General features: G+C 51.0%; 1 protein-coding gene across 2 annotated transcripts in view; it reads right to left on the bottom strand.

Moving 5' to 3' along the window:
• RNF220 (ring finger protein 220) overlaps window positions 1–14,769 on the bottom strand; it is a 214,251-nt gene that overhangs the window by 76,604 nt on the left and 122,878 nt on the right. For both annotated transcript variants that reach the window (XM_083867362.1, XM_083867361.1), the window contains exon 2: window positions 6,321–6,450. In XM_083867362.1, coding sequence (XP_083723488.1) covers window positions 6,321–6,450 — 130 coding nt within the window. The remainder of the gene's footprint in view (window positions 1–6,320; window positions 6,451–14,769) is intronic.

Raw genomic sequence — 14,769 nt, forward strand, 5'->3', positions numbered from 1 at the left:
GCAAAGGCCAAACTCCATGAACTTTTTTTTTTTTTTGTAGGCATCTGGGGTTTTTTTTTTTAATTTAAATAAAAAAAAGAGCTGTGTTGCCAAAGCCCGATGCCCTTGAGTGCCTTTGCTGAAGCGCAGGGGGCTGTCATCAGCAGGACTGGGCTGAAGACAGATAAAAAAATATCGACCAGTCGGACACACTGCTTCTGCTTTATTGATCAGGCGGGAATTTAACTTGCTGTGCATATCCACCGTGTCAGCAAGGGCCACGGGCGAAATTAAAAGTACTTGGCTTGGAGATGTCGCCTTGATACCGGGGGGTGGGGAGGGATGGAGGGAGGGTGAAGAAGAGGGGGAGAAAGGGAAGAAAAGAAAGGAAAAGAAGAAGGTGGAAAATGAAGAGGGAAAAAGAAGAAAGAAAGAGACAGGGATAAGTTGAGGAACAGGAGGTTGCAGTGCCTGCTTGCAATCTCACTTGTTGGTCAGGGCTCCTCCCTCTCTCTGGAGAGCCTGCAGGTGTCTACTGCATGCAAGGAAGGGAATCATGTATTCCAACAGAACATTGGAAAAAACCCTTCTCACTCAAAACTATTTCTAACCTCTCTCATTGAGAGGCTGAGGGACCTGCAGCATTTGCTGCACAAGAAGTCTGGGGAAGTACCTGGTCATCAAGTTAAAGTCGCCAGGCATAAATCAAGGAGACCTGAAGCGAGAGCCATGACCCTGATGTGACACATGACAACAGAGCTAATTCGGGTTTTACACACTCTATTTATCCTGCTGGGCTTGGCAGCACAGCCACTCGCCCTTCCCACAGCAGCCGCCCATGCTGGCCCTGGGAAGGTCTCCTCCAAAGGTCCTTTGGGACAAAACAGCACTTGGCAGATCCCACAGAAATGAAGCAAACACTTCCCTGGGGCAGTGCGAGGAGCAGCTGTATTTAAACAAAGGGTTTCCTGAGCAGGAGAGAGGTGTGAGCCACATCTCATAACCTGTTTTAGGTCCTTATTGTGACCAGGAGCAATAGACCAAGCCCCTGTCATGTGGACACAAAGGGACCACAGAGATGATGTGCTTGCCAACTTGTCCATTAGCAGGAGTCTCCAGTGCAGATTCTGAGGGGCTAGCATGAGATGACTTTAATCAGAAAGACCACGAAACATTGGGAAGGCAATCTGTGAAAGATATGAAAAGCAGGATGCATCTCCTTAGGTCTGGAGACATGTCTCAAGAACAGTAAACTTGCCTTGTGACCAGTTTATCTCCTGAGGTCCCGCAGCCTATATTGCCAGTTCCCTCCTTATTTCTTATCCCACTGGGCCCAGAGCTGCCTCTGTCCCCTGAGAAGAGCTACTGCTGTGCCTCTCTACATAAAGAAACCTGGAGCTGAAGCTCCTCACAGCAGGGTAAGGATGCTCTGTGCACTGCCAGGAACTGAGGAAGCACTTTCTGCTTCTATCCTGGCTGCTATAGAAGAGAGGATTAACAACAGTGAGAGGAAAAGAGCATTTGTGCAAACAATGGAGAGGAAGCTTCAGATGGAACCCAAAGGAAGATTTAAGCCTGGGCAGAGGTGCACTGAATGCTGCTACAGGAGCTGGAGCACCACAGCTCTGTGGTTGGCTCTTTTCCTCTGACATGAATCAAAGTTGGCTCCAAAAGTCAAGCTAAATTCCCCATCTGGGCACTTCACTCGCTTTGACACAGGCCTTCCCACTGCATCTTACTCTGCCCTCCTTTGCCTGACACTATTTGGTTTTTTGTGACAGCATGTTTGAGGTCACAGAAAACAGCCTGCAGCACTTTCCATTTGCACCAAGGTGAGAGACCCCGGTGCCCTCTGTGCTCCAGAAAATGCTTCGTAATCACAGAAGCAGACAAGAAATTATTCCTGGACACACAGAAAGGTCATTAGGGGAAATCAGTAGCTCCTGAGATGCTGGATGTGTTCCCCATACCCCCAGCAGAATGGCAAGGAGCAATGAGAGCTGCTGGCCCAAGCTGGGAACAGCAAACAGGTGGGCACAGGCTTTGTAACACAGACATGTTCAGAATAATTACTGATTGCAAAAGAAAAAAGAAAGAAAAGTGATTGAGGGGGGAGTTTGCACAGCCATGGGGCACTTTGAGAACATCATCATCCTCACTGCTCCACCCTCTGGACCACTCCCTAGCTATATTGATACACCTCATCCATTTTGGGGAGGTGAAATCTCAGCTCTGAAGCATAGGTTTGCTGCTGGTAATGCAGGGGAGAATCTAGCAGCTGTCACACGGCGAAATAAAAACACCCCCTGCCAAATATCTTTTTTTTTTATTTAAGGAGCATTGCATATTCAATAACAGATTGTTATGCTATTAAAACCACTGCATCCAAAGGCACATTCCCAACCTTCAAACTGCTGAACTCAGCAACTGTAATATTTGTAATGTGACTTCCTAAGGTTTTTTAAATGGCCAATAAATGTCTCTTCCCCAAACTCTAGAAAGAATCATTGTGGAGCATCAGCTGAGGCTGGCTCTACAGCTCTTACTTCCTCCTTTACTTCTGTCCTCAAATTCATCTTTCCTCCCACCCTGAACTCAAACCAGAGCCCCAAACATGCCCTTCTCCATCCAGCCTCCCTTCCATCAGCTGTGCTCTGTGGTCACTGCCTGGGGACAGCAGGCAGGGATTAAGGATCCTGCTGCCCCCTGCCACCTCTGCTCACAGTATTTACTTGCAGGGTGACACATGCAGCAATGCACATGGGGATGTGTGTGTATGTCCTGAGGGACACCCCTGGGTGCTGCTGTAGAATGCTGTGCCCACCTGCACTCCCTAGGTAGTTCTAGGCTGGGGAAATGCAGCTGCAGCCAGAGCACCAGCTGAAGCTTGGGCCTGGGGCCACTGACAGCTCCAGAAAGTCTCACATTTCAGTGTGCTTTATTGAGAGCCTTTAACACGGATGAGGTGTAAAACAAGTGAATATATATTGAGTGAGGATAGGAGACTCACATCCAGGTCAGCTTCATGCACACAAACCAGGAATATTCATGTATTCTGCCTGGCTGAGGCACAGGGCATAGACATATACAAAGGGTCACTGTTACTATTTCTTATTTTTACCTTGGGTGGCACTTAGCTGCTCAGATGGGCACCTTTTGCTCTCTGACTGTATAGGCAGAGCAAAGAGAGCATCCCTTCTGCCCCGCATCATGGGGCCACCCCTCACCCACCTCCCACTCTCAGCTGCTTTGAGCCTGTGCTCTGCAAAGGTGAGCTCCAAGGTAATTTCTCTTTGGAGGAGAAATACCAACAGTCTTGCCTGGCAAGAGTTAAACCCCATAAAACCAAGGCTTGTAGTTTTGTTTTCTTTCAATTTATACCCTTCACTTAAAGGGGGGGCAGGTGGGGAGGAAAAGAGGGGGAGAAAAAAGAAAGCCAGGTGACATATTCTAAGAGGGAGCACCGAAAACGTGTTAAGCACTTCAAAATCTCATATATTCAATCGGCCTCTGGCAAGACATCTGCCTAATGTTAGCGCTTAAATATCCTTTTCCATTTTACATGCATTCAAGTCTCATTTGAGCGAAATGAAACGGTATTATTAAAGGGAGATTTTGCACAAATGGCCTGAATTTGACATGTCAAGTTCAATGAGGCTGTTACATATGTAACACCAAAAAGGGCTCGGAGGCTGCCGGCTCTTGAAACAGCGCCAGTGGCTCAGAAATGAAATTTGCATTCAGAGAGCCCTGCTTCACTGCGTGGAGCTGTGCACAAGGCTCGGTTGGACCCACACAGGGTGGAGGAGCTGTGGGGTGAGCACAAGCAGGTCTCCCCCTATGCTTTGGGAGACTGGACACACCAAGAAGGCAGCCCAGCTAGAAATCCAGGTACCTCATTCCCACTCAAGACCAATTTTCCAAGGGAAAGCTGGACCCTGTGCTGGGGTTGGTCCTCCTGAGTGATGTTCATTACTGGTCCAACAGCTGGTTTCTCTTCCCAGTACATGTACAGAGTCCCTAGGCATGGGTGGGTGCTGCTCTGTTTGCCAGCATGGCTCCTCCTGCTTCGCTACATGATGCTCAAGCTGGGTTGACCTTGAGATGTCCCTGTCCTGAGGCCACGATGGTCACATCAGTACTGCCCATTGGGGGAAAAAGCACCATCCCTGTCTCTCAGGAAAGCAAACCCCATTCCCACCAGCTGAGAAAGGGGTTCATTGGAGTGGGTGAGTTGCTTGCAGTGATCTGGGACCATGGGTAGTATCATCCAGGTGGTGCCTACAGCTTCCTTGTATCTCAGACCCAAGAAGCTCCTATGATTAGGTGGAGAAATCCTTTTTCCAGAGAGTTGATCCAGTGCCCACCAAGCCTCCAGTGCTGCAGGCTCAGTGGGCAGGATGGGATCTGCCTTCCTAACCCCGTGCACAGGAAATCTATGATTTTGTTGCAAATCATTAAGGTTTATTAAAACTTAACACCACAAGCCATGATTGTCTGCATCCTCTTTAAATTAGAAAAAAAAAAGAGCCCTTGGAAAGCAGCCCCTGGTTTGCTTCTCCCCATCAGACTGATAAGTAACAGCTGCTCGGCCATTTCGGTAACAAGTCGGTATTGGCAGGGAGCGGCCAGGGCTGCCGGTGCCCGTCACGTTTATAGGCCTACATTTTATTTTTATGTTTATTGGGTTATTTGAGATCATTATTAGTTTCTCTCTTCTCTTGTTGATGTGTTCTTGCTCCTGGCTTCTCCAGGCAGGAAAGGTGGGGGAATGGGAAACGGAGCAACCCACTACAGTGAGCTGCCTGCTGGGGCTGGGCAGTGCATGGGACTTCAACCCTCTCACACCCCACTGCCTGCTGATCCTGCCCACTGTTCCTGCCCTTCCTGCCTGCTGCTGCCTCTGGACCCTGCATCAATTCCCTCTGGGATTGGGAGAGCCCATCCCTATGTGGAGTTGCTGTGTTAAAGATTAGCCTCCATCGCCTGAATCCATTGCCTAGATTGAACGTTATCTATCACACTATGGAGGGAGTCGTTATTTAATAATTAATAAAGACCTCTGATTCTTCCTCGCCGCCTGTGTGGCCGAGTCGAGCAGGCCAGGGAAGTGAGGGCAAACCAGGGAGAGCTGTCTCCTCTCTAACTGCTGCTGTTATTTAAAGGAATAATGCCATTCTTTTTCATTTGTCAGCTGGCCCACAATGGCCCTTGTCACGCTTTATGATTTAGGGTTTCCTTTCCTTTCCCATTAAACGCCACCTTCCCATCACCACTTCGCGCCAGCCAGCCTCTGCTCCTGGCTTGCAGTTTCAGTTTCTGATATTGGCCCAACTTCTTTGATGGGCTCCTCCGAGCACTAATTGCTTCTGTTCATTTAAACCTGTTCACTAATTTGCAGTGGCCCTTTATTAAGTTGGATGCAGCCCAAATTACACCATAAATTACGCTTGCAAGGGGACTGGGTGTTGCAGGGGATAAATGGGCTGCCTGTTCCCTGCTTCCCCCCATCCCTATCTTCCTGTGCAACACGTGGGGGACATGGGTCTCAGCCTGAGGGTGAGGGTGCCAAATTTGGGATATTTCAACCCAGATCCATTCTGGGAGGTCTCTCTTTCTCTAACGAAAGCTCCGTCCTGCTCCCTTCATCTGCAACGACTATCGTTGAATCCAAGAAGATCCAAGCCAAGCAGGCATGGATTCTGTATCCCTCCACACTGTACACAGCCACATGCACCCCTCACTCTGGTACACAGACACACACACTCTGATACACATGCTGTCCCTCCTCTCCTACCACCTGGTGATGTAACTTTGCTTCTAGTAGGCAGTTTGATTCCTTTCCTCACCTTTTAATGACCGGAGAATTCATTAATAATTGAAATAAACACGCTCTTTCCCAAGGCTGCTGACTTTTATTAAGGCAGGGGCAGGGATCTGCCAACCCTTGGCTGCAGCCATTTCCTAAATAACTGCTAGCAGTTAAAAGGCAATTTTTTTTTTTTTAATAGGTGACTTTTTTGCACTGGGGGTAGCAAAAGGGAGCTGAAAGCAGCTGAGGAGCAGTGTGCACCAATGCTGCAGGGTTGCTCCATGTGGGATGTCAGCCACATGAGAACTATTCACTGAACACAGATCTCCAGGGAAAGGGATGTCTGTGACCTCTGGGAGGAATTTCTGCCTGACTTTATCATTTCAGTGAACTCCAGGAAAATGTTTCTACCCCAGTGGCTAGTGATCTCCTACATCTTGTAGGTGTGGGTACCACCATCTTCTCTGTTACATGCAGGTGCCCCAGCCAGGTCACCAGGGATGCTGGTGGGCCCCAGGAAGCTGCTTACCTGATGTTCAGCTGCGTGAGCTTCTCCAGCTCCTGCTCCATGTGCTCCTGCAACTCCCCGGGGCGAAGAAGGACCTGGCAGATGGGGCAGATCGGAGCCTGGCTGTCAAACAAAGTTGCTTTCTTTTTGCCTGTGAGAAGGAAAAGAAGGGAAAAAGCTTAAGCTCAGGTCAGCTGCCATCAGCATCATCTGTGCTCTGCTTTGGTTCCTGTCCTAGCACAGGACTGAAATCCAGGGATATTCTCATGGTATAGCCCTAATTCTCTCCCCATCTTACAATCCCTGGGGCAGGGACTGGCTCTCTTCTACAGTGGCACAGCAACTGACACGAGAGCATCCCAAGCCTGGCTGGGGGCCCTCCAGTCTTACAGGGAGAGCAGCAACACCCACATTCTGGAAGTGACCCTGTGCAAACCCAGCTCCCCGTCTGAGGTTCAGGTGATATGACTTGGAGTAGATGGATGGCACAACACTGCTCACTGTTCCTATTAACTTATTATAAAGAGTCATCTTCATCCTCCTTGACACTCCTGAAGTTGGGTAGGTCAGGATGATCCTCCCTACGAAGAGCACAGCAAATCTCCATGGGCACACAATGTTGGGAGGCAGAGGAGAATTCTTGGCATGAGGGTGTGGGTGTGCTAGGGAGCAGGTCTAGATGCTCACCCAGGATTGCTCACCCTGTCCCGGGGCTGGAGTCTGTTGTCCTCCCTGCACCACCATCAGCTCCAAACCCCACACCTGCCAGAGTTCTGGGCCCCCTGGGGCTGTTTCACCCCTGTGTGAGATTTGGGGTTGCCTGTGTACCCTAATCCCTAGCTGAATTGAGTCTCTGGGGCAGATCTGCAAGCAACGCATTTCCTCACACCCTCCTTATTCTCAATCCTGTCTTCTGCTTCCCTGCCCAGCCACATCTCCCTGGTTCACTCCCTGCTCTGAAGCCAATTTCTTCCAGCTCAGAAACTTTATTGCCCCCTCTGTAAGGAATATACAGCGTCTATTTAACATAAAATAAAACTCTAAAGCAAACAATGAAGTTCCCATAAAAGAGGGAAGCCTGCGGGTCCCCAGGCCCCCTCTCCCAGCTGTACTAGCAGCTCTGCTCATGAGAGGGCGTGCGGAGCCTGGCTCAGATGGCTCTGGCAGGGAGAAACGTGCTTTACAGCTGCCTGTTGTCATCCAGCATGAACCCTCCTGCTGGATTATTTATTTATGTATTAGACATGGATCAAATTGGTTAAATCCGAGTGAGAGGCAGTAATGCACAATAAAGCAGCCGGTGCTGGATACAAGGGAGCTGCATGCAACGTGGCCTTCCAGTCAAGAGCCAAAAGGTGCCATTTTATGGCTCCTAATGATGGGGGAGTCCAGTTAAATGAATCCCCATTAAAGGAACAGACCTTCTCAAAGGATGAAACATTGGTGTGAGCAGCTTTACTCAGCCCCTGCTTCTCCCTGCATAACTGTCTGGCACAAGCATTTAACAAGAGAAAGGGTCTGAAATAAGTTTGAGAGTCACCTTGCTTTTCTTTGCCCTCCAGCAGGACAAAGTGCACGTGCCTGGTGGAAGCAGAGCTGTCACTAGGCTATTACTCGCCCTTTCCTTCAGCATCTCTATAGGAGATGGGAGAAACTGAGACATAAGGGGCAAGTTGGGGCTGGCCAGTGCTATGGTGCATTCCCTATCTTCCCAACTTTCTTTTCCACTGGGAACTCTCCTATTTGCAGAGCCAGGAGGAAAACCCTGCTGGTCTCTCCTCTGGACTCGGGCCACTCCCAGAGGGTCCCAGGCAGATTCCTGGTGCCTTGGCTCCTCATTCCCACCACCCTTCTGCCAGGGAGGACACACTGTTTTCTGGCAGCATGCAGCCCTTGCAACTTGGAACATCTTCCTCTCTCCTCCTTCCCTCATGTTTAAATAATGCCCAGAATCCAACCCAAACCCAAACACCCAGCTCCTGCTGACCCTTGCGGGAAAGGTCTGCATTTCAGTAATTCCACCTTCCTCTTGGAGCTTTTCCACTTTTGTCTAGTGGGGGCCCAAAATAGGCCAGGAGCGTCCCCGACCACCTGCTATTTATAACCCCAACTTCACAGGAAAACAATGGAGCTGTCTGAGTCTCCTTCCCAAAATAAACAGGCAGCCTTTGAGCGGACGGGAAATCCTGCTGGATCCCCGCTGTGGGGTGTACAGATGGATGGGTAAACAGGCTGCCCTCTGCCCTCCTGCACTGAATCCCTACTCCTGGCCCAGGCCACTGCCATGGGGCCCATGAGCCCCCATCACCATCCACAGCTTTGGCTTCTGGGGTTGGGATGCTCTCAGCAGTAACAAAGGGTGGAACAGAGGTTGAGCATCCCTGTGTCTCTGCTCTACAGGGAGTCCAGAGATGTTTCTTTGCTGGAGGAGGTGATGGACTGTCCCAGACCACAGAACTGGGATTGGTGGCCTTGGATTGGGATGCATAGTCACGGTCCCCTGCTGGGGACCAGCTGGTACACCAGACTGGTGGGATATTTAACCTCCTGCACACCCAAGCCCTCACGCCCTGCTCGTTCTCTGGTACTCTTCCACAGGGTGCATGTTCCAAAGCAGAGGCAACTTTGGATTTCAATGGCTGGGGCAACCAGGAGGGACTTCAGGCCATGGGAAGAAGCCTTACTGTCTTCCATGGCTGCTCCCAACCCCAGCTCAGGCCAGCAGGAGAAATGAGCACCAGTGGCCTTACCCATCAGCTACACCAATGATATGGTGATGAATTTGTGCCAAGGAAGGATGTGACAGCTGTCACCCTGCATCCCCATGACAGCCAGGGAAGATCCCCTTGCTCCAGTGAGTGTGGGAGGCTGGTGCTTGCACTGAAACAAGGGCTTCCAGAGGGGCAGGAGAACAGGAACCCGGACATACAGCCAAGTCCCTGATGTACAGATTGCAGAGCAGGAGACAGAAGGAGCCCCGGCTCCTGGCCCAGGGGGCTGAAAACTGCTCTTTAACAGGAGCAGGGCTAAGTGCAACTGACAGGCAGAAAGGAGGGATCCTCTCCCGTGCCAGGAGGACACCTACGCAAGCCTCCCCAGGTCTGTGGAACTCACTGTATGCCTGCAGTGCAACAGAGGCTTCTCCTGGAATGCATGTCCCCAAATTAGTAGCATCCACATCTGCAGTCTGCCCAGAGCCTGGCACACACCCACGCTGTGGTGTCTTGCTCCAGGCACTGGTACCCATCTCCATGATGTAGGATGCTGGGTTGTGAGGAGAGGGAGAGGACGGGTATGGCAAGTCCTTAGGCTTTGTTTGTGAATACTGGGGTGGAGAGAAATGCATACATCCCACTCCTGCTCTCCAGAGCAGGGACGTCCTGATATCCAGGAGCAAACAAAGGATGCTGCATCATGTGTGTGGCTGGACCGTGCTGGGGTGTAAGTGCTTACGCCTCTGGACAGAGTAGAGGGCATTGATATGCCCAGGGCAAAACAAAGGGCCCATATCCCTGGGCGGGAGGGACCTACGCCTGCTCCCTGCTTGTCCTTCCCTGCCCTGTGCCAAACCCGCTCCTGGGAGACACTGAATGGCTCTTTTCAGGCTTTTGTTTTTTGGCAGCTGTGTTTTTGTTTTCTTTGCCCCTCTCTCTCCCCTTCACTCTCTGGTTACTCGGTAGGCTCAGCTCCAGTGTTTACCCTCCGTGGCTCTGCCGTGCTTCCCTTGCTGCCGACCCCCCACTCGCCAGTGCCAGAGAGATGAAAAGGCAGAGCCCTGGTGCTCCCGCTGCTTGCACGGTCTCCTGGGCTCCGCGGAAATGTTTAACTCCGAGTGTTGAAACCGAATATTTCCTGCTCTGAAAGCAGAGTGCTCAGTACGCAGATGCACCCCTGTGTGGAGGAATTTGTCCACAGGCTCTTTCAGAGAGCATCTGCTAATGGATCCCAGCCCAGGTAGGGACTGGACCAAACCCTCCTGATCCCACTGGGGATAGAGGGTTGGATCCTTCAGTTACACTGGTATGGATCCAAGAAAATTCTTTTGGGAAAGGTCTGATTCACTGTAAAGCAGCTGGTAATAGGACCTGGGCTCCAGGCTGGGAGCTGGGCTCAGGTTCGGGGGACACAAGCATGATACTGAATAGACATGGAGCCATCCCTGCTCCTGCCCTGCACCTGTACCCTGACAGCACTGCAGGTTGACAGTGTCACTTGGAAGGCAGAGCTTTCCCTCACAAGCAGAATGCGAACTACTGTTTTGGAGAGCATTTAAGTAAAAAAAAAACAAGGAACCCAGCCCACCAACAGTGCCGACAGCACAGGATGTATACGGACCCTCACCACTACACACCACAGAGTAAACAATGCTCCCAGGTCGCTCAGTGAGCAAAGTTTACAAGGCATGAGGGCCCACTCTACACAGGAGCTCAGCAAGTTGCCAAACGAATGAAATAAATTGTCTGTAACTACACTGCACGTCTGCACTGATGCACAGTCAGGTGCCTCCCCGGGAAGTGCTACCGTGGGTGGCACAGGCAGTGCCACCTGTGCCTCTGCATGCTGTCCTTCCTTGTGACCAGCTGAAGCTTGCTCCCATAAGGACCAGCTCTTCAGTCCCAACTGCTGATTTCTCCTACCTCAAACTCTTTTCCACTTCTCTGAGTACCAAACCCCCCTCTCTTTGAGATGCCTCCCTTCATCTCATTCTCCTATTTCTGCTCTCTCCCTCTTCAACACTCCATCATTTAAACCCAATCAAAGCCAGTTGATCTGAAACTCTTCTGAATAGAAATGACCTCACAGCCCTGTGCCCTGTTTTGGGGGCCGTGCTGAAACCAGGTGGGTGGTAATGGACGTGCTGACACAGGCTCCTTGACAGCACTGCCACTGCCAGCGCCTGCAATAATCCCTCCTGGCTGCTCTGCAACTCGGTTTCCGCGGCGATTATTTTCCATTCGATGATGGGCTTGCTGTTATTTGTGTACTGATAGCAGGTATCTTGTGTGACAAGCCTCCTTTCCTTCCAGCTCAAAAAACAATAATTCAAAGAAAGCCCCATGTTAGCTTGGAAATAGCGAAACACTCATTCTTCTCCTGGCAAGCCCATGCCGCAACTGATGAGGCTTACAGAGCCCTGGTAGTAAGTGGCAGCCAAGGCAGGGAGATGACAACGGTGGCTCAAGGCAGAGATGGTTCATGTGTCAGTGCAGAGCACCCCAGAATAACAGTAGAGGCAAAAAAAAATATTTGGTAATAAAGTGAGGGAGCAGGAATAATGTTGCTCATTGCTTTCCCATCTCCCTGTTGTTTACTGGTGTGGTCGCAGCGCTGTCCCCATGGAGCAGAGTCCTGCCTGCTGGGCACTGCCTTGGATCCTGCTGGTTGGTACCAAAAGGTATAAGCCCCCAAAAACCTGCACTTGAGGTCATGGCACCTCCCATTTCTTCCATCAGGGCCTTCCCGTCCTTCAGGCTCCCGCCTGGCTGGGGGGTGCAGACCTCAACTTGTTGCTCAGGACCAGGTGCTGCAGCTCCTCTGCACAGGGCAGTGGAGACCCAGGTTCCAGAGACAGTGACAGGCATTGAGGTGACTCCAGGTTTGAGTGCTGTGTCTGGATTCAGTGTCTGGCCATGACTCGATCCACAGCACAACTTAACTCTGCAAACACCCACAGAGCAGCAAGCATATCCAGACCACTGAGGAATCATCCTGCATTGAGCAGACCACCCTTAGATCATGTGCCTTTTGGAGGTCTGTGCAGGCAGGAAGGTGGCAGAGGTCTGAAAAAATGGCTATTCAGGTAAGAAAATATTTTTGAGGAATCACTCCTACATCACAGCATAAAGATGCTGCAGAGCACCAGCAGAAGCTGGACTTGTACTCTGCTTGACACAACACAGGGCCAGTCCTACCTTGAATCCAGCAAAGAGAGGCACAGGGATGAGTGACAGCAGGTTTTATACACCTAGGGTGAATAAAACACATAGAGACACAGACAGACAGGGGGACCTCTACAACCCCATGAACAAACTGGGTCACAGAGAAGACCTGCACTCAGACTGCTGCATCCCCACCAAGAGCCTGATCCCTGACACCGCTCCCTGCTAAGATGCCCGAGCAGCCAAGCAGCTTTGAAAATACACCTGCTTCTCCTGAGAGTAAAAACTACAGAGGGATCTGAGGCAGAAAAGCTTGCTAAAATATTGATTTCCTTCCAGAGAAAGAGTTGTTCTTGTAGCTGCCTGTCCAGACAAGCTGGATACTGGAGAGGACTGGTGTAAATTGGTGCAGTGCAGTTAACCCCAGCTGAGGTTGATCCCATGGGTCACTCAGTAAAAATGCATGTTTGAACAGTACCCTGGGCACTTTAGAGGCTGCTGCATGTCCCATTGGGTCCAGCACCATGTTTCTCATGGTGAGTGGCAGCCTGGCAGCAGGAGAGGTGAGGAACCCCTTGTGATCCGACCCTGGCTCTCCATCTGTGGAGATCACAGCTGCCCACAGCTGATCACAGTGTGGGGCAGTGGAAGATGGATTGAGCTGGGCAATAATTTAAGAAACTGAGTGAGTCTGTACATCCAATCACTTTACAAATCAGGGGAAAGGGAGAGAGGAGGAAAGGCAGGAGCGGGGGGAGAAGTGAAAAGGCCGTGCAGGGAAATGCATCACAATTACTGTCTCAGCTCTAATGAGGAGCCTGTCATGAGGCTGTCATCCTGCGGAAAGCCACCTACTCAGAAAGATTCAATAAAAAAGTAGCAGAGAGATAAAAAAGAGATATATTTCAGCCCTTGCTAATATTCTTTTCATTTGTCCCAGCACAAAATAAGATACTGCACTTAACCGGCTCGGTTAAAATGAAAAGGGGGGGGGCGGGAAGGGAGCAGCATTGATCAATACCACTAAAAGCCGGGAGACACGGTGATGGAGTGCAATTTTTTTGTCTGTGCTGAAGCATAGCAGAGGCCCGGGCGGGGTAATTTATGATTCGTACGCATGCTGGCTAACTAGAGGCTGACAAGACAATGAATCCTCGATGAGAGGGACACAGGCTGCCGGGAGAGCTGGAAAGGGAGAACATGACAGGGACCTGGAAAGGAGAGGGGAAGAGGACTGGGACAGGCTGATGGTGCTGCTCAATGAGAGGATGCTGAACTGAGCAGAAACACTCCCTGCGTGTCACAAGAGGAAAGTAGAGAAGTGCCGAGAGCAGGCAGAGGAAGGTGTTGCACTGCCTCCATCCTGCCCTCTTCCTTCACAGCTCCCAGCTGGGCAGCCTGCCCATGCAGGCTTCTCCCGAGGAAGCACTACAGCGCTCAGCCACACTCCTCACTGGGCTGGAGACTGACCAAATGAGGTCAGCAGGGACCAAGGACAGAGATGATCCCTTCTCTGCTCCAGATTCTCTGATGGGTGTCAATACGAGTCTGGAAAAACTCAGGACCACAGAGTCGGATCTTCTTGCTGCTATCCATCCTCTGCTCTGGGAATGAAACTGGAGTCTCCTCCAACCCACTGATTCATCTCCCAAACATTCAAGTCCTTCGGAGCAGCTGGGTCTCCCCAGCATCACTCAGGGTTCCCTGACTTTGGGGAATGTGGCACAGCAGAAACACTGCTGAAAGAATCCTATAGCTCTGTTCTTCCATCCTGGGGGATCTCCTCAGGCTTGATGCACATCCTTCCCCCCCTCCTTGAGCTGCCCTCCATCCCATGGTCTTTTTATACCATGTACCCAAGACTGGCCAGGCTGTGGACAAACCAGCCAGAGCCCATGGGACCCAGGGATCATTCCTGCAGTTCTGCGGACTCCATGCATGGCCCATGGCATGTCCTTCCTCAGTGGGACTTGCAAAATGAGGCACTGGGACTCAGCACACTTCCCTGCATACAGGCAGCCAGGCAGAAGATCCCACTGCCCCCCAGCTCCTGTATCATGGCCAGACACTGTAGTGAATGATTCTGCTCCTCACCATCCCTCCTCCTCAGCTAGCTGGAATGCCTGGGGATGTGCATCCAGGGCTGGCAGCTGGGCAACATTCACCAGTGTGCCTGGCCTCTGACCCTGTTTGCTGTTACAAGGGCCACTTCTTCTCCCTGGTTAAATCAGTTGCCCAACCTGGAGTTTCTGCTGGCCTGGTAGGAGAGGATGGAGAGAAGGAGCTGCATTGCCAAAGTGTGCCTTAACTATCCATGCTCTGCATCAGCTCTTGGGACAGAAAGACCTGGAGCAAAGAACCTCATTTAAATGCCAAAAATTAATGGCAGTGGGAACTAGAAAAGGTGGGACTTTCACAGAAACATTCTTGTATCTGGCTGGGAGACTGCAAAAGAGCTGGGTTCTGAGGTCTGGACACATTTGGGGGCTGTTTTGGGCCTTGATTGCTTCATCTGTAGCAGAAACAGGGATGCAGTTGAGAGTGGGAGTGACAGCCCTGCAACGAGGGCTGGGGAAGACCTGCAGGGGTTT

This window comes from Zosterops lateralis, assembly GCF_965231275.1.
Source record: "Zosterops lateralis genome assembly, chromosome: 9".
In the NCBI taxonomy this organism is placed as follows: Eukaryota; Metazoa; Chordata; class Aves; order Passeriformes; family Zosteropidae; genus Zosterops; species Zosterops lateralis.